This window comes from Dermacentor variabilis, chromosome 11 (genome assembly GCF_050947875.1).
Source record: "Dermacentor variabilis isolate Ectoservices chromosome 11, ASM5094787v1, whole genome shotgun sequence".
Lineage (NCBI taxonomy): Eukaryota > Metazoa > Arthropoda > Arachnida > Ixodida > Ixodidae > Dermacentor > Dermacentor variabilis.
In genome coordinates, this window is record NC_134578.1 from 114,537,886 (window position 1) to 114,565,508 (window position 27,623).

At 47.5% G+C, this 27,623-nt stretch overlaps 1 protein-coding gene across 1 annotated transcript in view; it reads left to right on the plus strand.

Moving 5' to 3' along the window:
- Positions 1–20,439: 20,439 nt before the first annotated feature.
- LOC142563440 (sodium-coupled monocarboxylate transporter 1-like) overlaps positions 20,440–27,623 on the plus strand; it is a 113,147-nt gene continuing 105,963 nt past the window's right edge. The window contains exon 1 of the mRNA XM_075673994.1: positions 20,440–20,578. Within this exon, the coding sequence (XP_075530109.1) occupies positions 20,517–20,578 (62 nt within the window). The 5' untranslated portion in view covers positions 20,440–20,516. The remainder of the gene's footprint in view (positions 20,579–27,623) is intronic.

A 27,623-nucleotide genomic window follows, 5' to 3' on the forward strand; every position in this document is an offset into this window, starting at 1 on the left:
TGGGACGGGCATTGCCACATCGGGTTGTTTGGAGGTGTGTTCTATACTGGTTGTTTGGAGGCGGGGCAGCTTTGGCCGCTCTTCTTGTGGGCACCTATCTAGTTGTCGTCACCTAAGTTGCACTTTAGTCAGATCTTTAGGCGTCACTATCTCTGCGATATGTCCGCAGCTGAACGCTGGCTACGACTAAGGAAAAAAAAAGTGCTGTGTATTTAAAAACGCATGAGATGTCTCTACATAAAGCTCATTACTGCGAGAAGCTGAAAATACACTGCTGCTTACACAAAGTTTATGTTCCTAACGGTAACAGCGCGAAAAAAAAATGAACAAAGGGCGGATTCAAAGAAACACCGGACGAGCGTTCACAGAAACACAGGTAACAGCGTTCGTCCTGTCTTTCTTTCACACCGTCCGTCGTTTCTTTTTTCTGTGCTGTTATCAGTATGAACGCTCACAAATTGTCCACCTTTCTGCGTTAATAACGTTTGTATTACTGGGCTAGCCCTTCGACACGACTTGCATTCTTACGCATTCTCTATTTTTCAGTATGTTCGAATGCGCTACAATACGACTATATCTGTGATGACAGCCCTGACCTACATCCTTCTATCCGTAAGTATTCATACGCGGAATATACGCTCGACCCTAAAAAGAAATGTAAAGTGTTTGTAGCCAGATTCTCTAAGTGGGACAGGTGCGGAATTCGTGTAGATCATAGACGGTATGCATCCTTCTTTCCCAACCTTGCGTGAAATCTTCAGGTTCTTACATAAGACGACGAGGCAGCAAACAAGGAGGCGCTGAACTTATCTCACACCAAAAGTTCTAATGGTCAGAATGGAGGGTCATAATACAAGCTACGCCTTGCGCCAACTGTCAGTGGGCGTCTCCTCAACGCTGGGTAAGTATGGGAAATGCAAAATAACAAATCTAGCCTCGCCAAAAAGAAAAGCTAATAGCAGGAATCTAATTTATGTTTTCCAGCGAACCATATTAGAACACATTCAATAAGATTGCGCACTGTGGTATTAAATATCCAAGCAGTCAGTTTGTTCCACTGGGGTGCCATTAGTTTACTAAACTACCCAGAAACCTAAAGATTCAATACTACACTGATACGAATTTCCTAACGGGCTCCTAAGTGTGTTTCTAATATCCAATAAATGCTATATAATACCTGCGCTTTTCGGTAACATTAGTTTTTTTTTCTACCATTATGTCCATTGAATTACGCAGCGACGAGCTGACGCCCACCGAGACAACGCGGCCTCTTGCGCAGGTTCTTTTTTTGAAGACACCAGTAATTACGCTGTGCCACTTCAACAGAAAGTCATACCCGTAGTAAATCAGCATAAAAACCACGGCGTATACATAAACGAAGTGGATACTCAGTTGAAGTACCCACCTTGATAGTATGAAAATAAATTGGAAGCGGAATGCAGCAATAATGAAACATGGAGCACTTTGATGCCACAATAAATATGAGGCGGTGCGTGCGGAAAAGGAGTAACGCGCCAATGCGAACGTTTGCAAATGTTATTCTGTGCTTAAAATCTTATATCTTGTCGGGGTTGGAAATACGGCAAAAAATGGCTGGGTCGTTTGTCTTTGAAAGCGCACGGCAAAACTACGAATGAAGCATTGCAGGGTGACATGGGTTGGGGCTGCTTTGAAATCACAGAAGCTCAGAGCAGCGTTAGTTTTAAAGCAGCGCTAAGGAAGATAGACCAGATTAAGCAGGCGACTAATGTGAACGAGAAAGTGTACGTGAAAAGCATGGACACAAAATAGAGGAGCAGAACAAGGTAGTGGCAACCCAGTACAAGGTGATCGAAAGTGTAAATAGACTATCAGGAGTCATCAAAAAAAGGTGAGAGAAACCGATACATTGAATCGATTGCAAAGAATTTGAACAAAACAGGCCATGGAGATTTACAAGAATGCGAAGAAAGAAATTAGAAGGCCAAATGTGTTCGATAACACAAAGCTCAGTGCTTTGCTTTTTGAGGAATGAGCTGGTTACCTAAGGACAAAAACACGCCGGAAAAATCTTCGAAACCGAGTGAAATATGCGTCTACTGGAGCGAAACTCCGCAGACCACTTAGAAATCCTAATGGAATGTAAGGGATTCATCCAGTGATACCAGAATGTAACGTACATCTTCCAGAAGCGTTTGGGTTTAAAGTGGACCGTATCATCACCCGATGAGCAGTAGAGCTATACAAGAGATGTTTAGCATGTTGGTGAAAAAAGGCCGGGAAAATATTAATATGACCGAATCCATCAAAGGCCTATGTAGCGGTACAAAGTTGATAGAGGAGTTTGGATCAACAGAAAAAAGAACCATGGGGAGATGTGTACAAAAATGCTAGAATGAAACACGAGCATAACATGGCTGATTAACTTAAGGTTTCAAAGCGGTTGCCAACAAATCATCATCATCATGACCCAATGCCCCGTATTTTTTCAATATTTATGAGGAAGGTCACCGTACCACGCACTGTGGCTCTGTAGAGGCAGCCAGTGGCTGCTTGTTCATTTTCATAAAACCGTTCGCGTAGTCTAATCCGCGGAATAACTCGGATCTTTGATTTTAGTTGCAAATTCTGCAAAACGGGGGCCCTACAACGTAAAACTATTCCAATATGTTTTTATCCCAATTTCCTAACGTCATATTTGCGTAACCGCCTACGCAACCATCGGGCGGTGACTCGCTGGGTTGTCTGAACAGACCAATCAAACGCTCTCCTTGTTCATAGGAGGTCCCTTTTGTTTGCTTTAAAAACAAATAACATTGCATACACCGAGTGGCTTGTCTTGTCTAATTGGCTGACAAGAGGCGAGGAGCACGCTCAAGTGGAGAGGGATTCGATGGGGCCGAGCCAGTGCACTGAAAATCGATAACCGGATGAAGTGGGTGGTGCCGGCGTCTGCGATTGGTCCGGTTTTCGTTAATTAGCTTGCGCTGGCTGGTCGAAAATCGCAGTGGCATGCAACGGAAGCTTAATAATGACTCTAAAACGGATCCTCAGCAAAGAAAAGTTGACAGAGAAAGGTCGTAAACGTGCCGAAAGTGCTCGAAAACGTTATACTGCCACGCAAAAAGTTTTATTGGACGCAAATAAACCCAAGCTCTCCGGCAGCTACGAATAGTCTGTGCCTGAGCGAACAGCGGCAGCCATACTTTATTCCTTTCGGAACGGGGCAGCCTGCGGCTATAGTTTTGTGACGTCGCATGACAGACAGGTGAGGTGGGTGCAGCCCGAAAAGTTTTGCCCAGAAGCCCAGGGCTAATGGAAAAAGTCGTCGCATCAGAAATAACACAGGGCTAATGGAAAAAGTCGTCGCATCAGAAATAACAATTTTCTTTTTGTTTGGTCTAGTTGCGCATAATCAGTGTGTACACGTCATATCAGATGGGGACCTATCGCAGTTTTTGTGACGTCGCGTGACAGACAGGTGAAGTGGGGGTGATTCAAAAACATTTGACCAATCGTGGGGTGCTGATTGCAGAATTGGAATAGAAAAGTTTGGAATAGTTGTACGTTATAGTACCCCAGTGCGGTTCAACCATGTAGCCTAAGGTTGAATATAGCCAATAGAGTGTTCGTTCGTGACAGTAATGTACTGGAGAGAAAATAATCCCTTGGAGATTTCCATCTCGTAACATTCATTCTCAGATACTCAGCCTGTGCTCCTCAAAGTATGCCGTAAGTTCCCACGTTGCCCATCTGTCTGACAGTTCTTTAGGGCATTACATTACGAACTATGAGCGACACAAAACATTCTGTAATGCTGGAAAAATATAGCTAGCGTTCTCGCTCTTCGCAACGAAACAGTAAAATACTAGTCATTATAGTGTGTTGTTCATCATACCGAGTGCACTGGCGACGTACAGACTGTATCGGCCTTTTGACAGTAGTATTAAAAGTAGGGAGAATCGGTGTTAGTTCATTTTTAGAACAGCGCGAAAAAATGCGGAAAGTGAGGAAGCAAAAGATAGCCCACCGCTCTCATACATTGGTCCATCTTCATACCAGACTTTTCATGCTGTTCTGAGAATGGGCTGCCTCCCGTTTACCGTTAGGCCTGTGGTACTCTTACGTTTACATAATGGTCAAAAGTATTCGACGCGCCGCTGCCTCTTACAGCAATTCGATTACCATTTGAATATTGCGCTTGCACTTTTGTTGTGGTTATTGTGGCGTAAACTTCAATCTTGACCATCATTTAATTCAAGCTAGACTTGTTCGTAGAGAAAATGTTTTATTGTGAAATACTTATCTTGCAGCTAATGGTAGGAGCCATAGCGATCTTCGCTGCCTCTGTGGCTGTGTCGACAGGTAAGTTTACGAAATTCTTTAAGCCAATGACAATTTTTTGACCTGTACGAATGGGTGCAGCTCCTGCCTTAACCTTACTGTTAATTCTCAAGCCAACATGGCCGGCTTACTAAGAACATAAAGTGCTGTCTACACTTCCTGCCGCCGGCCTACTTTGCCTCCGGACATCAGAGATGGGATGTCGCAGACGCTTAAACTTGGTAAAAAACAGAATTATACACACAATATGGGCAGGCAGTTACTTACATTGAAAATAACGCATTAAATTCGGCAGAGCCAAATGTTGAGACTACCGATATCACGGCCAAAGCACTCGTGATGGGTCCAAATCTCGGTTTTGGCACCTCGTTTTCTCCTCCAATACCACCTCACGAAGAGTCGCAACAGAGAAGTGAGATGCTTGGTTCAATGTGTATTTTACATATGCATAAACTCTTCTCTCTCTCTCTTTCTCTCTCTCTACATTGCCCAAAGCACCGATAAAAAATTCACCCACACTTGCGATACTCCCCAATTCGAAAGTTTAGGGCAGATGTGTACGTGTTTCCGTTTTGCGATATAATGGCTCGCACGGACAATCTGTCTCGTACGGCACGTTCCAAACAGAGTGATATGTTGCGCGACGAGCTCGCTAATCGGGAGATCGTGAGAGGCGGCGCGTGGGCTACTGTCACAGCAGCCGCCGCAGACAGACCTCCGCTCATGCAGCACTTTTCATGCAGACGGCTGGCGCTTTATTTCTCACGGTTCAGTCACGATCTGGGAAATCCCGTGCCTCATTTTGCATCCTCACTTGCTTTCACCGCAAGTGCCATCCTATGTACCACCAGCGTGGCTTATGTATTCCCTCTCTCATGCGGAAAGACCTACATAGAGCAGACAGGGCGATGTATCAATCAGCGTCTCAGGGAACAAGAGCAAAAAGTAAATAATAATGCAGACAAATGTGCACATCTTGCTGGCCATATAAATTGTTGCCGCAATTGTGAACCGCGATTTGAAGAGTCGTCGATTATCGGCAGAAGCATAAATGAACACGCGTGGTTAGCATTGCGGGTTTTCCACAAAGAAAACAAGTAGTCGACTGTATCAGTGATACCTCCTCGTCCCTGTACTCAGTCGAATCTAATTTCTTCTGAGCACGTCTTCAGCAACTGGCTTTTCGTGGGATGCTTATTTCTACGTCTTGTGTTGCATGCGCGCGCATGGTTAATTGGTTAAGGGTCCACATATACGTTGCCGCAATAAGAATAAAGCAGTCATTAGTGACAGCGCCTGTCTCGTCTCTTCTCTGCGGGTCGTCCTGTGCGTTTCCGCTGAATTTTTTTACCCTAAAATATGTATTATGTTCCATCTAGCCTCAAGCGAAATTTTATTGTACTTGAGAGCCCGTATGCTGGAACGTTCGCCAACGGCGCGCGCCGATTGGTGGTTTTAGCAAAACCGGAAAATCAACAGCGCCATCTAGTAGTTCCGGCCAACGTCATTTTAACGTCATGGTGTCGATGGGTGCTCTAGACATTTATTGAATAAATGAAAACATCTTTTGGCCTCATTTGGCGTTCGGTTGGTGGGGGAATGTAGTAGAGATAAGAGAGGTGGTAGTTTATAGTGGCCTTTTTGGTGGCGTCTTACACGCGTTGTTTCGCGGCAATATTTGTTGATTCATGTAAAATAGAACATTCACTCTTCCTTATTAAATTTATTTTACCTAAAGCAGCCGTAACCAATCGTAGTCAGTGCGCAGAACCCGTACTGCGGCCACTACACTCGAAAACAACAAACCCGAGCCGCTCTGCACTGGTACGTAGCGCTCTTTCATGCGGTGTAAAGCGTACGACAGCGCGTGTTGTATTGCACGCTGAGGTCACGGGTAAGCAGTAGCTTGAGTTACTGAACGTGTCTATCGCGGAGGCGAAACTATCGCGGAAGGCGAACGTTTCAGAATACGGCTCCAGCACTGACAGCTGCCAGAAAGGCGCGGGCCTCTCTAAAGGCACATTCACACAGAAAGCAGAGCGTCTAAGCGGACAAGCGGATTTTCAAAGCGGCGAGGCGACGAGCGCTCGCGCCTGTTCAGACCAGCCGCGTCGTCTGGCTGTCCGTGCCGCCGGGAAGGCGCGCCACCTCGCAACATCTTTAGCAATTTCAGGGACGTGCCGCCTTCTCGCGGCACTTTGGGTTTGTGCGCGCACTTACGATATCTTTTTTTCGTCGTTGGTTGGCGCGCTCCCGTCCGCTATTTACTTCTGCAAAATGATGAGCTCAGACAAAGAAGACGAGATCGTTGGTATTTTACTCGCCACTTGTACAGTCGCTTTTCAAGATTTGTTACAGCGCAACACAAGACGAGGACAAAAGAAGGTATAAAGCGACGACACGGCGCCGTGTCATCGTTTTATACATTCTTTTGTCCTTCTCTTGTGCTGCGCTGTAGCGAACCTTAATACAACTCCCAACCAACTTGCCCAACTTGCCGTTTTGACGCTTTTCAAGAACAGAAGTGAAAAGCACAGAGAAAGACATTCGTTTACATTCGTTCACCAGCGCTTCTGCCGCGTCAGGTTCTGATTGGCTGCGGCCAAAGCGGCCAACTTTTCAGCGCGGAAAAAATTGGTCCGTGCGCGATCCGGCCTAGCGGCTGCGGATTTTCCGCTTGTCCGCTCCGCCGTCGGTGCGAACGTACCTTAAGAGCGGACATACACTATTTTGATCTTTGTGAGCTTCAAGACGGGAGCCACTGGGATTCAGTACGAACGACGCAGTCTCACGGTGGCGCAGAAAAGTGTTGCACGTGCTCAGTAGGTGCAGCGTAAAGGAAATATTACTTCGCGTGGAGGATGTCACGTCAACACGCTCGTCGCAGGTTACGCCGAGCTGTCAAAGCCTAAAAAATGTAGGGAAGGACATGAAAAAGAAGCCGTGGTAAAACGTCAATTTATTCTGCCACTGCGGAGTGACTATGAGCATCTGCTTGCGAGCAGTCAAATCTCAGACAAGATAGGAACTTTGTGCCTGTGTTCTCGAATTTAGCCTCGTGAAGACTGGCAGCAACGGTTCCGGCCGGACGATCGTTCTCCAAGGATTCCGATGCAAGCAGCGATTAATCACAGCCAGCAGCTACTAGGCTTGTAATTGTGCCTAAATTGTTTGGTCAAACATGAATTAAATAAGGGAAATGATCTGTAGCTTCTGCCGGGTAGCGTATTTCTCTTTCTTTTTTTGCTTCATTACACTGTCAATATAGTTGCCGATGGAAGTGACAGCAAAAATGATACTCCGTGGTGTTCAGCCCAAGCCCCACACGAGCGCAGTTTGATCTGTCAGCTGCCTGATGTGGACTATTAGTTAACTGCGACCCACTCTGAAGGAAACGAAAGCACCTAGCAGACGACATTTGAGCCTTCCGACTACGTCACGCTTGTGAATGGACGCTTCTCGCACCACGCAGGCTCACAGCGATTCTGCACTGCCACTACGCTGCGCTCGTTGTACGGAAGACACGCGCTGCCGTGTTTAGGTTAAAAAAAATTGGGCACATCCCACTTACTCTTGGAATCGATGTAAGCGAAGGTTTCCGTGCTGGATGCTTTGATTGACGATAATTAGCCGTAATGTGGGCGGCTAAAGCTTAATTTCTTCAGCGTTTAGTCTGACAGGAGAGTGGTGACTTGATGTTAAACCTTGCCTTGCGTGCACCACTGCTGTTTGTCTGCGTAGTACATAGAACACACGGGGGGAGGTGTTTGCATGAGGCGCCGTTGTACATCACAATTCATACCTTCTGAGAGGGTTGAGCATTGTCATTGCCTCAAATGGCACATCCCACCGTGGCAGAAGTATTAAACGTGAATTGCATTACGGGAGTGTAAGTGCAAAAACCACAATCAGATTATGAAGCAGGTGGTAGTGGGGCGCACCGAGAAAATTTTGGCACCATGGTGTTTTTTAACGTGCCCCTAAATTAAAGTGCGCGAGCGCTTTTTATTGCTCCCCCGTCGAAATGCAGCTGTCTCGGTCAAATCCGCGATCTCAAGCAATGCATAAACGCAAAGCTATCCCGGCGGGCTCGGACGGGTTGATTTGACGTGCGACCGCTTCCGTTCTGTCGCTTAGACCCTGCGATGCGCTTCAGTCAATGCGGCTCTGGTTCTGCATGCCCTGCGTAATTAGACCGCTTGACATATTTGCATGGTGTTTATTTTTCAGAAATAGCAGCAAACTACTGTACCGTACCTTGAACATCAGCTTATTCAGTTTCCCCGAAACCGCTCTCATGTAGTAGTAGAGTTTTCTTCCCTTCTAACTTGACCTGCTCTCTACAGCTGTATATACATACCCTCTGCACTCGCACTTTAGTAGAAAGGGAAGCGCTGCAGTTTCTGTGATGCTGATGAGGTGAGCCACGGATAATTACAGCTGTCAACACGCTAATGTGGCGACGCCCAGGGAGCTACAGACGGCAATGTGCACATTCGATGCGGTGTGGACAAAACGAGTTTCTCTTGTCTCTGACTCGCCCCTGTCACATATACACGCGCCCTGAGTCAGCCTGCGGCGCGGTGTGCCGGGCAGCAGCAGCAGCAGTCGGAAAGTAGGAGGAAGAGGCAAAGAAACGTTCGCTTTAAAAATTCAGTGCTCTTCCAATGTGTAAAGAAGGATGACCAGCGACGATGTGTATATGAGCCCCTTAATGGCGAACTGAACCTCCGCCGGAGGTCGGCCCGGTATTGCAAGTTCTTCGGCATCGGCCCACGTACATGGAGTGCCTAAAGCCTGCTCAACCTCCGGCGCGGGTCAGCCCGGTAATGCGCTATATTCGGGATTGGACACGCATGGGGAATTCTTAAAGGGAAGCTGAAAGCTTTTCCAGAAAAAATGAGTGAAGAGCAGTACGTCATGGTTTTCAACCCTCTGAATTCGATTATCGCTGCGATATTGAGCGATAGAAATCGCAAACAGGTATTATTTCGACGAAAAGTGCAGCAGCAGACTCGGAGCAGCTCGCGCGTCTCGTTTCCGCTGTGATTGGTCGGGCACCTCGTTGACGTCAACAATGGTGTTCATCCGGTCCGGACCGAGTGCTGCCCGGTGCAAGGTAGTTTGGTGCTGTTTTGCTGAGACGGTCATGGAAAATTTCGAGGGTTTGCGTTCCTCTGAGGACTTCGGCTTTAATTTCAAACCTCACGAGAGCGATTTTGCGCGCGACGGCGATGGCTTCGAGCGACAAAACAGGCCGTCGCTTGAACAGATCGCTCAGTGCTGTCGCTCGATCGCTCGTTGCTAGAAATCTAGAACTCGTCGCTCGTCGCGGCGGCGGGGCAGGCGGCCGTGGGCGCCGCCGTCGATTCCTTGACCGTATTCTCGTGCAAGCTGTCGCTGGTGCTAGGGACGAGCGGATTCCATCTTTCGAAACGGCGCGCCGCACAGAAACACCTGCCCATCATCTCTCCTCCTCGCGCCCTGTGCTGTCTCACATTGATCGCCTCCTCCCCCCCCCCCTCCTCCTCCCCATTCACCGTCATTTCTCTTCTTCACGTGAGAGCACATTCCTAGGTCTGCCAATCTTATCGCTGGATTTGACACTGATCCCACCGACGCACGCTGCGTCTCTCCACTAGGAGTGCACGTGCAGGTCGGAGCACAGCATTCGGCCCACGTCAATCCCCTAGTGCGACGCGAATCCCCCACTGCGCGTCTCGTCAACCAAACCCCTCCGTCACGACGGCCGCTCCTAGCTATTGCCCCTCTATATCTCGCCTAGCCTTTCCTCCTCTCCACTTTCATTTGCACTGCTGCGCTGAGTTTTGAGCGGTCGCGGGCACGGCTGGAACTCTAGCTCAAATAGCTCCGCTGTTAAAAGATCGAGATAGCACGCGATGTTGCCATAGTTTGGCACAACCTATTCCGCATACGCGACGGGACGCGTCTCGCGGACAGGCGCAACGAAGTCAGATTTATAGCAAGCTGGGCTGGAGGTAAAGCCGCTCTGTTTTGTTCACTCGTGACGACAGCGAATAAGTCCATCCAAAGTCGCCTCAAGAAAGGTAATTGCGAATCCGTTGACGGAAACGCGTCCACTATTCAATCTGACCAAGGGTACGGCTGAATAAAAGCGCTAGTAACGCTACACAACCGATAGAATTCCGCGGCGTATGTCGAACGAACTGCCTTTTCCCCTCTGCAGTTCTCGAAATTTGGAATTCCTTTAGCGACCTGCTTGTAAGAGTACAAAGTTGATCTTACCAATGGTACGCATATTTTTTAATGTTACAGAAGAGTGAAGCAACATGATAGATTTAGAAGCGGAGCAGTGCCGGCAAATTTTGGTGCGCGCTGCCAGGAAGGCCGTGTTTCGTCCTTGGCGGCGTAGGCATTGTACTCCTACGCTGCAAGGGATACGAACATTGGATCGTGTACTAAATGCAGCGTAAGAATGACACGCAGCCGTGAAACAAACAAAACACTCTGCGTGGGGTAAATCTGCTCAGATAGCATTAGGTTGAAACACCCCGCAAAAATGAGGGGATCCTTTCTTCGGAAATCGAACAGCAATACCATATTGTCACGTAGTACTGACGGTGAATAATACAGCAGAAAAACTGTGAATGATCAAACAAACTTTTCATCGGGAGAACTTACGCCCACACAGCAAGTTACAATCAAAGCATAGCAATATCGGCGCAAGCGGTTGGCGGTCGTTAAAATCTACTGAGCAGGTCAAGCGCGTTGACTTTTATACATCACTGGTCGAAAGTGATAGTCTGATGGCTGGTGCCCGAATGGTTTCCAGAAACTACTACACAATTCGCGCCCGTAATCGCGCCCGTAATCTGATAATACAAGGTTTGACGAGGATATACACAACGTAGAGAATGAACGATAGCATATGCGTCGGTTCCAAATCATGCAGGCGCGTCTTCCGCTGAGCGATAACGTAACGGCAGTCACCGGAGAAAGATAAACAAGCACACGTGTCAATATGCAGCAGCTAATAACCATCCTTGGGCTGAACTACCATTTTCCTACCGCATTTCCCAAGCTAACCACAATATCGAAGATGTCAACATTGAAGATTTGAACAAAACCTTGCGTGATTTACCCCCTTACAGAAGAGACGACATAAAAAGCTCTTAACAGTTCCGCAAGAAGCAACTAGCAACAGTTTCACAAGTGCGAAGCCACCCATAAAATATTTCCACTAACATCTACTGTGCGACATCTGCTAGTTCAGCCAGTTTGCGAGGCCACTTGAAACACTCAAAATTAGCGCTTCTAAGCCTGAGCAGCTTTAACCCACTTCCCGACGCGCTCGCAAAGTAATCTGCCCTAACCAGAGCCACATGGCTAAGAAGCGGAAACCGATTGAAGAGGCATTCAAAACATAGGCGGAACGCTCTTTAACCCATCGTTTCCTATTCGGACAAACCGAACAAAAAAAGAAGCATGGGTAGGCTGGGATCAACTTCGTCATCTACGAGTATAAACTTGATGGAGTGCGACGAACACAGAGATAACAAAAGAAAGCGTCAGAACAAGTGGTTTCCCTCCGAACTGCGGCGAGCCATTACTGTCGTTCCTCCTTCTCATGAGACCTCATGGGAAATGTTTAGAACCCTGTAGCCGGTAAGTTTCTGCAGGTGCTTGAGCACCCCACCGTGCAAGAACTGTTCTTTAACAAGTACTGAAGCTTTGCTCACCACTCACATGCGACGGATGTTACTTGTTTGTTTACTAGTAAACAAAGATGCCGAGCAACGAAGGAGAAAACTACGGCGGATGGCTGCATTGTTGGCCGAGTTCATTTAGCAAGGCTATCACCAGCAGCGCGTCCGTCGGCGTGCGCGGTGGGTACACCAAAAAGATTGCATATTGACACGTGCACGTGCTTCTCTTTGTCGGTTGACCGCTTTTCACTATGTAAACAAATGTCAAACGTTATCGCTCAATGGGAGACTCGCCTGCACATATGGGAAGTTCCTTAAATGTTATCGATGGTTCTGTCCGTTGTCTGTTGTTACCGCGCCTTGTGTAATGTGATTCTATGCGTAACGCTTATTGTGTAGTACTTTCTGGAAGACACGCGGGTACTAGCAATTACTCTGGAACCTTGGATGACTCATGTATCAAAGCCGACGCGCTTGACCCGCAGATCAGATTCCGACGATCGCCGACTGTGTTTGCCACTATCGTTGTGCTTTGAGTGCAGCTCGCTTTTGTGGGCAGAATTAGGTTAATAAACAGTTACTAAACTTATTGACAGTTTCGCTGCCTTGTTATTCGCCATCACTTCTACGGGACATTATAAAGAAGAAAAAAAGTGAATGACACCACATAGTAGAAGCATTCATAAATGTTTCATGTGAAGACTCGATTTCACATTGGACATTGAAGGTACCAACAATGCAATATTGCTCTTTCTTCTAGTGTTCAACGCTTCAGCCACATGGTGCTCCATCATCTTTGGATTAACAGCAACGGCATACACCGCAATGGTAAGTTGAGAAAAGTACAACGCGGATGAGCGTGTTGTGCATCTATAAAGATCTCGCAAGTGTAAAGAAGTCTATAGGTTCATCTCTTTAAGTTCTTGCGAGAATGTGGTCACCTCGTAAATGTTTGTATGTTCTTCTGACAATCTTGCTCATCAGTGTTGCTGTGACGCTTTAGCGAAATTCTCAGTGAACAATAGTCGAATCACACTTTTGAGTAAGTGCTCTGAGATGGAGGACGCGGCTTATTGTTTTCAAGGACTACCAGAATTCCACTACTGATTGTGCAAAAGACGCGCCCGCTGTATCTTAGGGTACGTTCCCGTCACATCAATAACCAGATGGTCATAACCAACTCATTGTCATAATCCATACGCATGTCATGAGCGTTGTACATGCGCACATGAATATCATACACCTTCCAATTTGAGTGGCGCGCTCAGCCGAATTTGTTTTCTGTTTTGTTTTTTAATTGTACTCAAGCGCATGAAGAAAAAGCACAAGGATTCAATCAGCGTTAGTTTATTCAATGAGTCTCTGAGGTGTAGCTTAGTATGATGTTACCATTCTATGCGTTCTCGCTCATTGTTCGTAAAGGATTTTAGCTAAGCTGCACTCACTTACTACCCACACAATACGCCGCTCCACGTGCAACTGTTCTGCGGTCAATGATTGCGCAGCCCGTCCAGCTGCGAAGGCCGAGACGAAACGAGCAGATAAGACATAGCCGGTAAAACAATTCAGATCCCACCACACGGAGTACGGTATCTGTGTCTCGCTACAAGTACACGACAGCTTGCTGGGCTCCGAGTCTATGAGCACGTTTAGCAATGGAAGAGCGACCAGTCATACGATATGCTCACAAAGGGCGCGCTTTATTCTGCGTAGCACAGTGCTGCCAGATCACCCTCAATGGAACCGTTCGTCTATCGGTTTGAGGAAAATTTATTCTAAAATACGTAACTTCACTTATTTTTGTGTGACTAATATAGGCGCTAGATTGTTTTTCAGCTGAGAAAATAAATTTTTTAACTAGATATCCTCAAAGCCGGACCCAAAATGCGTTAGCATCGGCGAAGCAAGTCTACATGCCAGCCATGTGATGTCCCTGTAAACGTTGTCCCTTCCGGCGCGTACGCTCATTTACTGGGGCCAAATCTTATAACGGTTCGGAAAACAAACCGTTCACTTCGCCGCTTACGCCACTAAATGGGCCACTCCCAATTCGGCGGTCGAAGAAGGGGAGGACGCGGCCAACAGACGATAGGGTGCTGCATCTGTAGTGTATGTCATCATATGGCGCGCTAATCGAGCGACTGCAGAATGTCTTTGCTTGCTAATTAAATATGAAATATCAATTGAATATTATACGGCAAGCTCTAAAGTCTAAAGGTGTGCTGCCGGGCGTTTACGCAATACTTGAAATAACTTATTAATCTAATTCTTTTTCATTCTCAGCCGACAGGCGCTATCGCAAGCGTAAATGAGTTGGCAGAGCGCAGCGCTATGTCGTCTGCTACCTGGAGCTTGCACGATGCACGCAACAGGAACGCACTGCCAGCCCTCCCTAAGTACCGAGTGCAATAAAACCGTGAACTGGTTCTGAGGTTCACCCTTAATTACCAGCCAACTATATCAGTTTTTCTTCTTTTTTTGCCTATCGTCATTGGCTCGGACATGACTCGCTCGCCACAGCTCTACCGCCATCATTGCGATAGGAGCAATCCAACTTGAAATCGAACGTTACAATATACGGGCCCTGCATTGCTTCATCAAGCAAAATCGAAGAGCGTGGAGCTGAAGACGCGTGCTCTGCCGTAAAATTGAGGACAAAACTGCGGAACTGCCAAACTGGAGCGAAAATGGCCGCCAAATAAGAGATCTACACAATATGTGCCCGTCCTCAGTGCATAGTTTTATCATCCGAACGAAGGACGCGCTGGACCAGCCTAGGTTGAACCTTTCTGATCGCTGAACGGCGATTTGCGAGCTATTTACGCTGGCGATAGTAATCAAAATACTATCTCACCATAGAAATATCTCTGCGGCATTGGCTTTGAAACAGAGGTCAGGGGAAAGTTGACCCAGGCCATCTACCGGTCAACACTGTAATTGCGGGAACAACTTCGTGGACAGTGTCGGCAGCAGAGATCTAGGCAATTCCTATGAATGCACCGCTTCCAACCGGCCTCTGAGAGCTGCGAGCCGGTGGCGATCCCTTACTCTGCGTGGAATTACCAATGGTACTCTTGCACCCGAGCCTCCTCCAGTTCGTAGCGTAGCCTGCAAAGCGTCTATTTAGAAACCGGCAGGGGCGGTGCAAGTAATTATCCGACATCTGCTTGAACCCGTATCGCACTTCAAGCCGTGGCCGACACCGAAAGAGCAACGCCATGAAGACCACAAGGGCAAGTGATAGCTTCTGAAGCAACCAACGCAAGCGCGTGCGACACCCGCGCGTCTCCGGGGTCGCGCGACCGGCGCACGCGGCCAGTGTTCAAAGCCAACAGCTAAGCCACAGCAACGGAACCCAAAGCGGACTACCCCTTGGCCGGTTCCGCTCTTAGCCAATGAGGGCTTCGCTTTGAAAATGATTGACAGATGCGTGGCGTGATCGTAATTTGCGTTGCCACCTCAACTGTCTCTTACATTCTCTGGCGCAAACTAAATTTCGGCCAATCAGGTGAAACCAAGTGAACGGTTCCCCTTCCGAGCCGTTATAAAATTCGGCCCCTGGTGTGGTAAGCTATCCGAGCCGCCTGCGCGTCCCTCGTCGTGAGACGGGTAGGATAGGCTCGCACGGCCTTGTACACGTGTGAGGAGTAGGCAGGCGCGCACGATGAGCCCAATGTTGTAACTCCTTTATACATAGTGGCGCCGCCAATGTGGCCGTCGTCTCCAACAGATCCCTCATATCGTCGTGTTGCCCTTTTCGCTCATCAGTTCGGACCTAACGCTTGCGTTCGCTCTAGATTTGTGTTTTGTTCCGATAAAATTCAAGGCCGATAACACTGTCGCCGCATGTCGTATGCTGCATGTGCGAGTGAAATCATACGAAGAAAGCCGACGAACGCGGCTCTACCTGTCACTCGCCGCGAAACAAGGTAGCGGAGAGCCAACGCGCCATCTTCCGACGCGCTAAGGCCGCGGGGGGTGGAAAGGAGGGAGGACGGATGGCGTTGGGCTTCGGCAGCAACGGCGCATTTTTACGGCGCTTTGGCAGCACAACATGTCTGATGTGTGGCACTGTTTGCGAGATCCGTTCTCGATTTGAGAGCGCAGCTCTTAGACGCCCGTTCCTGCGTTTCGCGTCGGCGTCATACTACACCGTCCTCCCTCGGCGTAATCGAGCGAACGAGCACAGCGAAGTATGAAAGAGCGTACCCGGTGCGCAGAGAGGAAGAAAGACGGCGATAGCGAAGAGAGCGCGAGAAGGAAAGTGGAGGAGGAGGATGCAGGGGACCATGAGGCGGAAAGCGCAGGAGGAGGGGGGCTCAGCGACGATGACCGCTGCGTGATGGCGCCACAGTATAGCACCGCCACCTTTTCACCGAAGGCATGAGGCGAGCGCGTTCACCAATCCCATGTATGCAAATAAAGGGCTGCATAAGCAGAGGTATCTCTGCGGCGGCAGCTGTGAGTCGGGCCCACGCGTCACCCACGCGCTGCCTCTCGCTATCTCCCGATTGGCGAGGCAATCGTGCCACACTTCCCTCCGCTTGCACCGTGCCACACGAGCCATGCACACGGGCCAACCAAATGAAAACACGTAATTGGGTGATTAGGTCTGTTTTGTTTCCCAATATACTGGCTGGCGCGGACATTCTGTCTCGTCAGCCAGGGAGACACAATCTCTCCACTGCTATTCACTGCGTGCTTGGAAGAAATATTCAATCTATTAAGCTGGGAAGGCTTAGGAGTAAGGATCGACGGCCAATATCTCAGCAACCTTCAGTTTGCCGATAACATCGTTGTATGGAGCAATAATGCAGACGAATTACAACAAATGATTGAGGACCTTAACAGAGAGAGTGTAAGAGTGGGGAAGAAGATTAATATATAGAAGACAAAGATAATAATGAATAGCCGGGCAAAGGAACAAGTGTTCAGGATCGCCAGTCAGTCTCGAGAGTCTGTCAAGGAGTGCGTTTACCTAGGTCAATTAATCACAGGGAACCCTGATCATGAGAAGGAAATTCATAGAAGAATAAAAATCGGTTGCATCGCATACGGCAGACATTGTCAGCTCCTGACTGGAAACTTACCAATATCGTTGAATAGGAAGGTGCACAATCAGTGCATTTTACCAGAGCTGACATATGGGGCGGGGACTTGGAGACTGACAAAGAAGCTTGAGATGAAGTTAAGGACCGCACAAAGCGCCATGGAACGAAGATTGCTACGCATAACCTCAAGCGACAGAGAGAGAGTGGTTTGAATCAGAGAGGAAACGGGTATGGATGATATTGTAATTGACGTAAAGTGAAAAAAAATGGAGCTGGGCAGGTCATCTAATGCGCCGGTTAGAAAACCGTTGGACAATTAGGGTTATACACTGGGAACCAAGAGAAGGGAATTGCAGTCGACGACGGCAGAAGAAAAGGTGGAGCGATGAAATTAGGAAACTCGCGGGCGCTAGTTGGGATCGGTTGGCACAGACATTGTTAATTGGAAATCGCAGGGAGAGGCCTTCGTCCTGCAGTGTACATAAAGCAGGCTGATAATGATGATAATGACGACGATGAAAATACATTTACTGCTGCGCTCAAATTTTGCATTAGGGCACATCGTAATCGTGACAGATGTTTTTTCTAGTGACTCAAGCCTAAAATGTGGGGCTATACTAGTTTTTCTTGGCCTCCAACGTTTGGCAGAGCACCTGGCAAGCCACTCGCGCTGCTCAATCTCAGACACCATAAATAAGGAATGTTCCCTGGTTCTCGTTATTTTGTATAGATAGCGCGACAACCTATATTGCACCCAAGTGAGACTGGCAGCTGGCGACGATGGCAGTTCTTTTTTTTAATTTAAGCAAGGACGGTTGCTTCACGCCCCGTGTTTGCGAAGTGGTTATGGTGTTCGGCTGGTAAGAACGCGGTCGCGGGATCGAATCGCGACAATGCGGCTGCATTTTGATGGGGCACCCCAGTGCTTAGATTTAGGTTCACGTTAGATCACTGCAGGTGGCCCAAATTATTCTGCAATTACGGCGTGCTTCATAACCAGATGGTGATTTGGCACGAAAAGCACCATCGTTTATTCTTCGATGGATACTTCTCCCCTAGAAAACACTCCTACTGGTAAAAGAACGACGCTTGTTTCCAGAGAAAAACAAAAGGAAAAACAAAAACATGCTAGGCTCTTCGTCCGCCAGAATCTGGATGTGGGATATCGCTCAGCATTTTCCGCCCGTATGCGCCTTGGGCAAAATACAGCCAGCAGCGAACTGTGACCTGTGGTCACATGATGCGCCGTCCGATTCGGAAAACAAGTATTTGTTCCACTCAAATTACACGCGCTGGAGCACCACAGGGAACTGCGTCGAATTATGATTTATGAAAAACGCGTCTCCTAAAGACGCACGCGATGGCAGCCACCTTGGCGGCAAAGGGGTCAGGAAGCCAACTACTCGAGCTCTCATGCTTCAGTCAATTGTCTCTGTGGCGGAAGGTCGCTCGCGCTCTACCTTCCGCCATCCGCACGAGCATTGTGCGCACGCGCACTGGCCTTGCCGCAGTACGGCTTTGTGTATGCCTCTGTGCGCGGGCACGTCTTCCGTCGTGCCTTGCGCACGGCGAGACAGGGCACATAGGGCGCGCTTGCTCTTCGTTGCGCACGCGAGATTGAGTCGCGATAATCGGGTGACCCTCGCAAGTTTCACTCGCACATGCAGCAGACGGCACGCTACGACGATGATACTGTGCTTGTTTTATACAGGATATCACGGCGACACCAACAGCGAGGGCAGAAATGCGCCTAGAGCGTCCACATAACTGCTATTGCAATAAAGTAAAATAAAATTTTTCAGAGAGGTTACTCCTATGATCAGACTTAGGCATACCCATAGGGCTCCACAGACAGTACACAGTGAAGCATATAGCTTGGTTTGGCGTGGGTTGACTGGATATTTGGCGGTGGGACAATTAAAATTTGGGGGTGGGCCGACTTAGATTTGGGGATGGGACACTTGAAACTTGGGAGTCTCCTGACTGAAATTTTGGGGGTATGCTTGCGCGTACTTGCACGACCACGGCGGAGTTGCTGCATACTTTCTTGTCATTCTATTGTAATCGTGCTTTAAATGCTGCCGTTGTCAAGCCACGCTAGTCATTCAGTCATCGACACACAGTCATCGTCATGCCATCGCGGTCATTCTATTGCAGTCATGCCAGCCTCGTCATTCGATTATCATCGTAACGAGGTCGCCACGCCATCGCCACCGCGCAGTTATTGTCACGCCCTCGTCGTCATAGGGTCGTCGCAATCCCATTGTCGCCACCCGGTCGTCATTGTTCCATGGTTATAATTTCATAATAACCATCCCATGGCCGTGCCGTCGTCAACACGCCTACGTCATTCGTTGGTCATTGAATCGGCGCCACAGCGTCACGCTCGTGCAGTGATGTTCATGGTAGACCCAAGCGCGCTAGCGTCAAAGCAAAGTTGGCCGATCCCGAAGAGAGAGCGTGTACCATAAAGACGAAGCTTGACAAACAAACGCAACGTTACAACGTTACGCAACAAACGCAACAAACGCAACAAGCGCAACAAACAATATCAGAATGAAGAGCGCAAATATTTATTTAACATTTCTTCAGCTATACGCTGTCTCACTACATTGCTAGAATGCTAATCACAATACCGTCCGCAGTCAACGTGAGATGGCATCTGATGTAATTGCTTTGTTAAGTACCACCATACCCAAGAAGCACAGCTTTCGTTGGCTGTATTGTCTGTTTATTCGCGTGGTTATGACTTGATGTTTGGAAAGAATGGATTCATGGCAAGCAAAAGGAGCGCCAGATCGTTTTGTGGAGCTTCAAACAAGACATATATTTTTACCATATGCAGTTCGTTGAACTATTCGCAGCTATTGGGCAAGGTTCTAGTAATTGTACCATCAGCTTTTCTGTGAGCACACCGCCTAGAAACCTTTATGAAGAAATATGGAAGTAATCAGAAAGTGATCGCACTTTTGCTTTCTTTGACTGAAAAAGACTTTCTCTATGAAAACGCGTTGTTTTACTAGTGATGAATGTGTGGCCTTCTATCAGGGCTGCAATATAGCTGTGACAGTCTATCAGTGTCAGCTCATGTACCCGCCCATGTACCACTCTTGTACCGCTCATGTACCCGCTCACGTTTGGTCCACAGCTGTGGTGAGGCGCACGGTGTTAGTAGAAAACTGATGTTGCAAGTGCAGAATTCTAAATTGCCTTTGGTTCATCTGTAATATTTCCCTGTTGTGCCGTCATTCTTACATGTATCAACTTGGCCGGCTCTGCGATTTAGAGAAACATAAAGAGCATCTGATAAATATGTGCGAGCATTATGTGTACAATATCTATCATCTCTGTTTATTAGGGCGGACTGCGTGGTGTCGTGTGGGCTGACTGTCTGCAGGCTTTGCTGACAATTCTTGCACCCATCATCATAATAGCCAAAGTCTCGTGGGATGCGATGAACGGCGACGCACGGATTCGTCCTCTGAGTGAAATATTGAACCACAAGTATTTATTCAAGTAAGCACGTTAGCAAGCAGTGTGGTGCAATCACGCATGGCACAGACGTCCTTATAGAAAAACGTGAAAATGCCTTCTTGTATTGTTTCCATTGCGATGCTAGAACTACTGTATACGTAGCGACGTTCAAATTGACTTAAAACGCAACCTTTCTTAATTTACTTGCCCTCTTTGCACACGCGTATTTAGAAATGTTCTTTCTTCAACACGATTCTTTTAGCATTTATTACACCTCGTTAAGTGCCACAATAGGACGAGCATTCTGTTCAGAGCCATTTTTTATTGCACAATAGAGTGTAATGGCTTTTAAAAATACACCTTCAATGGGAAGAATGCCCCAACGTCAGCATTCCGCATAGGTTGCAACGGAATACTCAGGTCAAACAAAAATAATGCAGAAAACTCTAGTGGACAATGCCAATTACGAAAACCGAGTGGGAGGGCGAAGCAAAATGGTCGCCACGAACGCTGTTGCCAGAAAAATTATCTACTTGTTTTGATCAACTTCGGCACGCGTCATTAAACATGCCAATAGAAACCCTCTGTCAGCCTGCAGCTTTTTCCCACATTTAGCATGCGTGTCACACATAAATGACTCGCGAGAATAATGGGAAATTGTGCACCATTTTAGATGTTGGCCTCAGGCTCTCGAGCATACCAATACACGATCATTAGCATAATATCTTCCCTGCAGGATGAATGCGTGTACGAGCGCTTTGATACTCAATAATGCTCAGTCTGATCAGGCGCAAAGCCCCGGCAACTTGCACTTTTCTTTATCCTGCTTGGACCGACTCCATCCGATGCCTTGGAAAGTTGCTTTCCTCGTGAACTCACTTAATCTTCTACAGACACTTCTTGTAATTCCAGCCCTCCGGCACCCATTTTCTTGCCAAACAACAAGGTTGTCGCTTTTAATGTTTTAACAATCCGTTCCTAGTAGGAACTTCTCGGGATGGTGAAAGCTTTACTACCGTGTGCTACGCAAAAGGTCCGACCGCCTTTTTCCGTATCTTCAATCCATTTGCCACGCAGAGCTACGAATTGATTTTTATAATCATGCTTCAACAAATGGCGCATCCCCATGACGTTGTGGCCAATGTCCTCCTCAGCGAGGGAGTGTCCTTGGTGACGAGTAGGTGTTCATAGTGTGATTGCATTTGGAATAATACAGCCGTATTTTATCTCGGAAATTTTTGTGGGTAAGTGAAGCTCCACGCAGGCTTGAAAAAAAAAGAAAGTCTGCAAAACGGCGTTTAGGAAATCAAGCGACGAACAGAAAAAAAACTGCATCTTGGAAGACTGCTCGCTATGTACAACCTTTGTTCCAGAATCAAGACACTGTTATTAGTAACGTGTTCATACTGTGTTATCCACGAATGGTTGTAATAGGAGCAAAGAGTGTGTCCACAGTACACTAAACATGCCTCCAGAGTACACTAAACATGCCTCATCTGAGCAAGATCACTAAGCACATTACCACAGAACCCATTCATTAATAGTTAGCTGTTTCGTATCACTTGTAAACTGAAACCTGATGCACACATGTAATCGTCTGGCTACCTCAGCAGCGTCAATAATGTCGCATACGAGGTACTTTGCCTATCGGCTTACAGTCGCGTTATCGGAAACTTCAGTTGAAAGCAACAATCACGACCGTGCACCTCCTTGAGACCACTTGTGCACGTTTAGCCATCTCTACAAAACTTCCTTTAGTTCACCAGCCAGGACGAAAAAGAAAAATAAACGATACGACATGTATGGTGACTAGACATACCACTGCCATTTCTGCTAACTTATCCAGGAGGAAGACAAAAGATGGAAAAGGAAAAAAAAAGTCAAGTGAACATCGATATCATACATAACGATCACTGCGCGAGGAAGGTGGATACTCCGGTTATAGCACTTGATCAGCTCTTGGCTACCCCACTGAGCGCAGGGCCACGGTCTAAGCTATACCACCTTAAAAATTGCTCCAGAGTACGACCGGCTTAGCGCAATCTGTAGACAAAGGGGAACTACGCGTGACATTGATCACGCTACGGACACACAGCAACTCTTCGATGGCCTCATGGTATCTCCATTTGTCAGGTGGTTCATAGCTCAATATGAGCGACGGAATCTTTTGCAAATGCCAACCACTCCCTCCCACAACCAATGTATCTGATTCCCCTCGCTGCTTGAGATGTGTTTTCGCACTTAAGAATGCATAAAAGAATTGGTCAAGGTTATAACGCCGGCAATTACAGGCGCTAAATGATTCGCGACAGCTAGATTTATTGTGCGAGCAATTGCAACCTATGTTCTGTAGCGGCGTCTATCTCGCCAAAAGAGTTCGAACAGTATCAGTATTCTCATTTGGCCTGGTCGTTGTGCAAGGGGCAGAAGCTTGCTTACAGAGGGACACAGTAACGGCAACAGTCAAAATAGTTTCTTTAATCTGTTAGTAGTGTACCGATCTCAGTCTTCGAACCCCAAAGCGAAGAAAAATTAAACTCATGGGTTTTACGTTCTAAAACCTCGACTTGATTATGAGGCACACCGTAGTGAGGGACATCGACAAGCGGCCGCCGTGGCCGGAATGCCGCAGCGAAGACCATCGTTAAATTTTTGTAGAAGAGAGACGGACTCTCAGAGATAGCGAAAGAGAATAACATCTTCATACACGTATTATTATAATATTTAGAAGTAGGAAAGAGAAGGAAAATGGCGCCTAAACATTTTGCGTATATGTTCATGATTATATTGCGCTTAGTGTTACACTATGCGCAATATAATCATAAACGTTCACCAACTAGCGCCCTTCATCGGTTTACTATATATTTTACGTATAGCTTGCAAATAGTTGGCAGCGCCCACAAGACAAGCTCGATCGGCTAGTGGCGTCCCTTTCCTCTAAAGATTGGCCTTACCCGCCCTAAATATCCTTGTGGATGCCAGCTCTCTGACCGGCTTCATGTTCAGAAAGTCGCCCTGGACGGTTACCTCACCCGGGGCCAATTCCTTTCCTACAGGAACGGAATGGCTTGAGGATACTGTACCAAGGTATTAGCTCTGGGTGCTGTGTATGTTGCCTCCTCTTATTTTACGTGGTTCAAACGCATTTCTGCGGGCGCTAATTATCCGCCATGAGCGAAACAGAGAAGCGCTGGTGATGACGTGTCGTAAGCGTGGCGGCATAATGGGGCACCGACGGGCAGCTAACGCGTGAGCCTCCACTTGCCAAGACATCACAAACTTCGATGCACTGCGGGTGCACTTGTTGGGTACTTTTCAACTGTACTAGTGTGCAAAGGCTGGAGTGCAGTCTTAGTGAAAGCAGCTGGTTGACGAAAGGAGCTAAAGCAGCTGAACGTAGCTGTTTGTCGTGACTGGTACCGCCAGCAGTGTGCCTATGAGACATTTGAAGCTTTCAGCATTCTCACACATAGGGAGGCATGTATTGGCTCCCGGTTCCTGTCACCACTGGCAAATTAATACATTCACTGTATTAGAAGAAAGGTTTAAACATGACGTGACCCAAGGAAGGCCAGAAGCATACCAAGGCACGCCCAGCCCTGTAGAAGAGATTATTAATGATTAGCAAAGTTAATTTGATTGATCAATGATTGGAATAGGGGCATTAGGATGGATTTGGGTAAATTAAGTATGAGTAAGGAGGATTAAAGTGGATTGAAGTAAATTAAGGTGGATTACAGGGGCTATGGTGGCTTAGAGTGGCATAAAGTGAATTAATGAGGATTAATGTCAGTTAAGGATTATTGACCTTAGAGATATTACTATGAATTAGGGGATATAAGGTGGATTGAGGCGGATAAGGTGGATTAAGGTTAATTACACTAGGCTTTACATAGCTTTTTCCTTCGCGTCTCTTACGCGATCATCAATGACACCTTGTAATTTTTTATGCTCATCATTTTCCCGATTATGAGTGTGTTTTCCATGTGGAGTTCAGTTAAATGTAGTTAAATAACATATGTGGCTTTGGGTTAGCCCTTTGCAGTTATTGTTTCTTCGATGTTCTGTATCGCGCTTTAAATATCTTAGCCCATATTCAGAAACAATTTTGTTTCTAAGTGCTTTTCACCCTTGGCAGGTCGCATTGCATAACGGCATGTCCAGCATCAACATGAGATGGAACTTCCTCTTAGGAACAAGTATACCGTAGGGATGATCTGTGAATCCACGTACTATTGTTTATTAACTAGTACTGTGGGCTTCCTCGTATGGACCGACATGGTAGCTTCTCCAGTCCGCCAGTCTTAAGCAGTCTGGTAGCTTCAGCAGTTTTGACTAGTTTATAGACTGCCCACCAAAGCCAGTCTATGATCGGAGGCCACTGAAAGATGACATCGTACCATTTTCCTAAGCACCATAAAGCAATGTGAGCACTTTGCAACCAGTTATATGCTTGCATTACCATTCTGACATTGTCAAAAAATTCCGAAAGCCAGGGTGGTATACTAACCCAGGTGGAACCGAATTAGGATGGCCCAGTAAGCTTCAAGAAGTACACTCCCACACCTAAACAGGTATTGGCCTCCCTTGTGCAGTATGCGGCCACCGGTTCCCTCACGACTCTTGCATTTACCCGTGGCCCTCCTTCCCCAGTGGCTGCAGAGCATCTAAAGCGTCAGTCGGACCTGCTAGGCTCCAAAGGGTGGCAAGAATCTCTTTATCTGGACTGGACGCCACGGCAAATAGAGCATGTCATCGCTTAATTAACACGCGAACCCTTTGGAGTGAAGTTAAGTTAGTGGGTTCTTTGAGGAATTAGGAAGCATTATGTACAAGGCTTAGGAGGGAGATTCAACGGCGAATATCTCAATGTTACATGACATTGTCCTGTCCAGCAACCCCGAGGAAGAATTGCAGCAAGTAATTGAGGACTTTAACCGAAAGAATGTGAGTAGCGTAGAAGATTATTATACAGAAGACAAAGGTAAAAGGTAATGTTCAATAGCCTAACAAGGGAAGAATTCATGATCGCAAGTGAGACTGAATCTGCGCAGGAGTACGTTTATCTAGACCAATTACTCGCAAAGAATCCTGATTGTGAGAAGAACATATCAGAAGAATAAAAGTGGATTGGTGCGAATTACGGCCGTCATTACGAAATCCTGACTGTGAGCGCACCAGTGTTGTTGAAAGGAAAACTGCACAATCATTTCATTCTACCGGTGCTATATCTGGGAGAGAAACCTGGAGCTTAACTTAGAAGCTCGAGAACAAGTTAAGGGCCTCGCGAAAAGCGATGGAACAAAAATTGTTTGGCGGAAAGTTAAGACACAGCAAGAGTTTGCTATGGATCAGAGAACAAGCGAGAATAGGCGATACTTTAGTTGACTTTAACAAAAATAAATAAAGCTGCGCAGGCCATGTAATGCGTAGAGCAGATAATCGGCGGACCACTAGAGTTACACAACAGGTGCCAGGGAAGCGAAACGCAGTCTAGAACGACAGAAAGTTGGGGGGGGGATGAAATGAGGAGGTCTGCAGGTGCAAGTTGGAATGAGCTTCGCAAGCAAATGTGATTGGAAATAGCTGGGACTGGCCTTGTTCATGCAGTAAACATAAAGATATTGTGGCCATATATAAGCTATTCTTTGTCATCTGTACATGATCATCATCATGTGGGATTCATATGGGGTTCTTCATCATCGCTTGTGGGGCTGGCTCTCGAGTGTGATCCGTGCTGTGGACGTGGTTGGTTCGCCGCATCTTCGACTCGGAATAAACGGCGTGACAACTGCTGGGTCACAAGTGGTGGAGTGTGCTCTTCGGTCCTCCGTCCTCTGACTTACGGCTCAACCTCCTGGAGCTTCGATCGGGTCGCCGATTGTGCCAGCTGTCCGCCAGCATGTCGCAGGACGAGCCAGCAGGCACTTCTACTCCCACCATCTCGGCCTCAGCTACCCCAGCCTCTCCGTATTGGGTTGTCAGTGGGCACCAGCGTGATCCTGATCTGTTTGCTGGACTTCGGGGTGAGGACGTCGAGGAGTGGCTGGACGACTACGACCGAGTGGGTTCGGCTAACCCTTGGGATGATGCGTCCAAGCTACGTCACGTCGCCTTTTATCTGACAGGAGTAGCGAAGACTTGGTTTTTCAACCATGAGGTTGATTTCACGAACTGGGACGTTTTCAAACAGCAGCTCCGCCAAATCTTCGGCACACCGGCTGTTCGTTCCGCCCTCCCAAAAAAGACGCTCGACATTCGCAAGCAACAACTCGGGGAATCTTATACGTCGTACATCGAGGATGTGCTTGCTCTTTGTCGACGCGTGAACACGGCCATGACCGAATCAGACAGGGTTCTCCACATCCTCAAACATAGGAGCTATTGGTTTCAATACTTTAGCAATCAAGAACCCCGCTCCCGTCGCTGATATCATCGCTACTTGCCAGCGCCTTGAGGAACTAGAATCAGTACGGTTATAGCCAGACACCACTGCAAACACTACCGCCGACGACCCTACGTTACGATCAATGATCCGCGCAATAATTCGAGAAGAGCTACAGTATCTTGGCTTCGCCGCAGGGCCTATGCTTTCTCGTGCCTCAGATAGCAACCTGCGATACGTTGTCAAGGAGGAATTGGCGTCCATGGCTGTTGCAGCGTACACAGACCCTCTAACCTCTAGGGCCCCACCAACGTACGCACAAGTAGCCACAGCTACTCATGTCATCGTTCCACCGATGCCTCCAAAACCAACACCGGCCCATATAGCTTCAATGACTACCAGCGCACCTACCCAAACCAGCTATCCGCAATGGCGTCCTCCTCGTCCCATCTGCTACTATTGCGGCTATCGTGGCCACATAGCACGTTTTTCCGCAAGCGCCAGCAAGACGAGCGTCGCGGATATGAGTATACGAACGGGATGACTTTTTGCCAGGAGATACTTTCCAACGTCTAGGAAGCTTCCATGACCAACAACGTCCTTATGGTCCACCGCGCGGACGCTCTCCATCGCCTACTGTAGCATTCGATACGGCTCAGATGTACCGTCCTGCGAGACGCCGCTCGCTGTCACCCCTTCGCC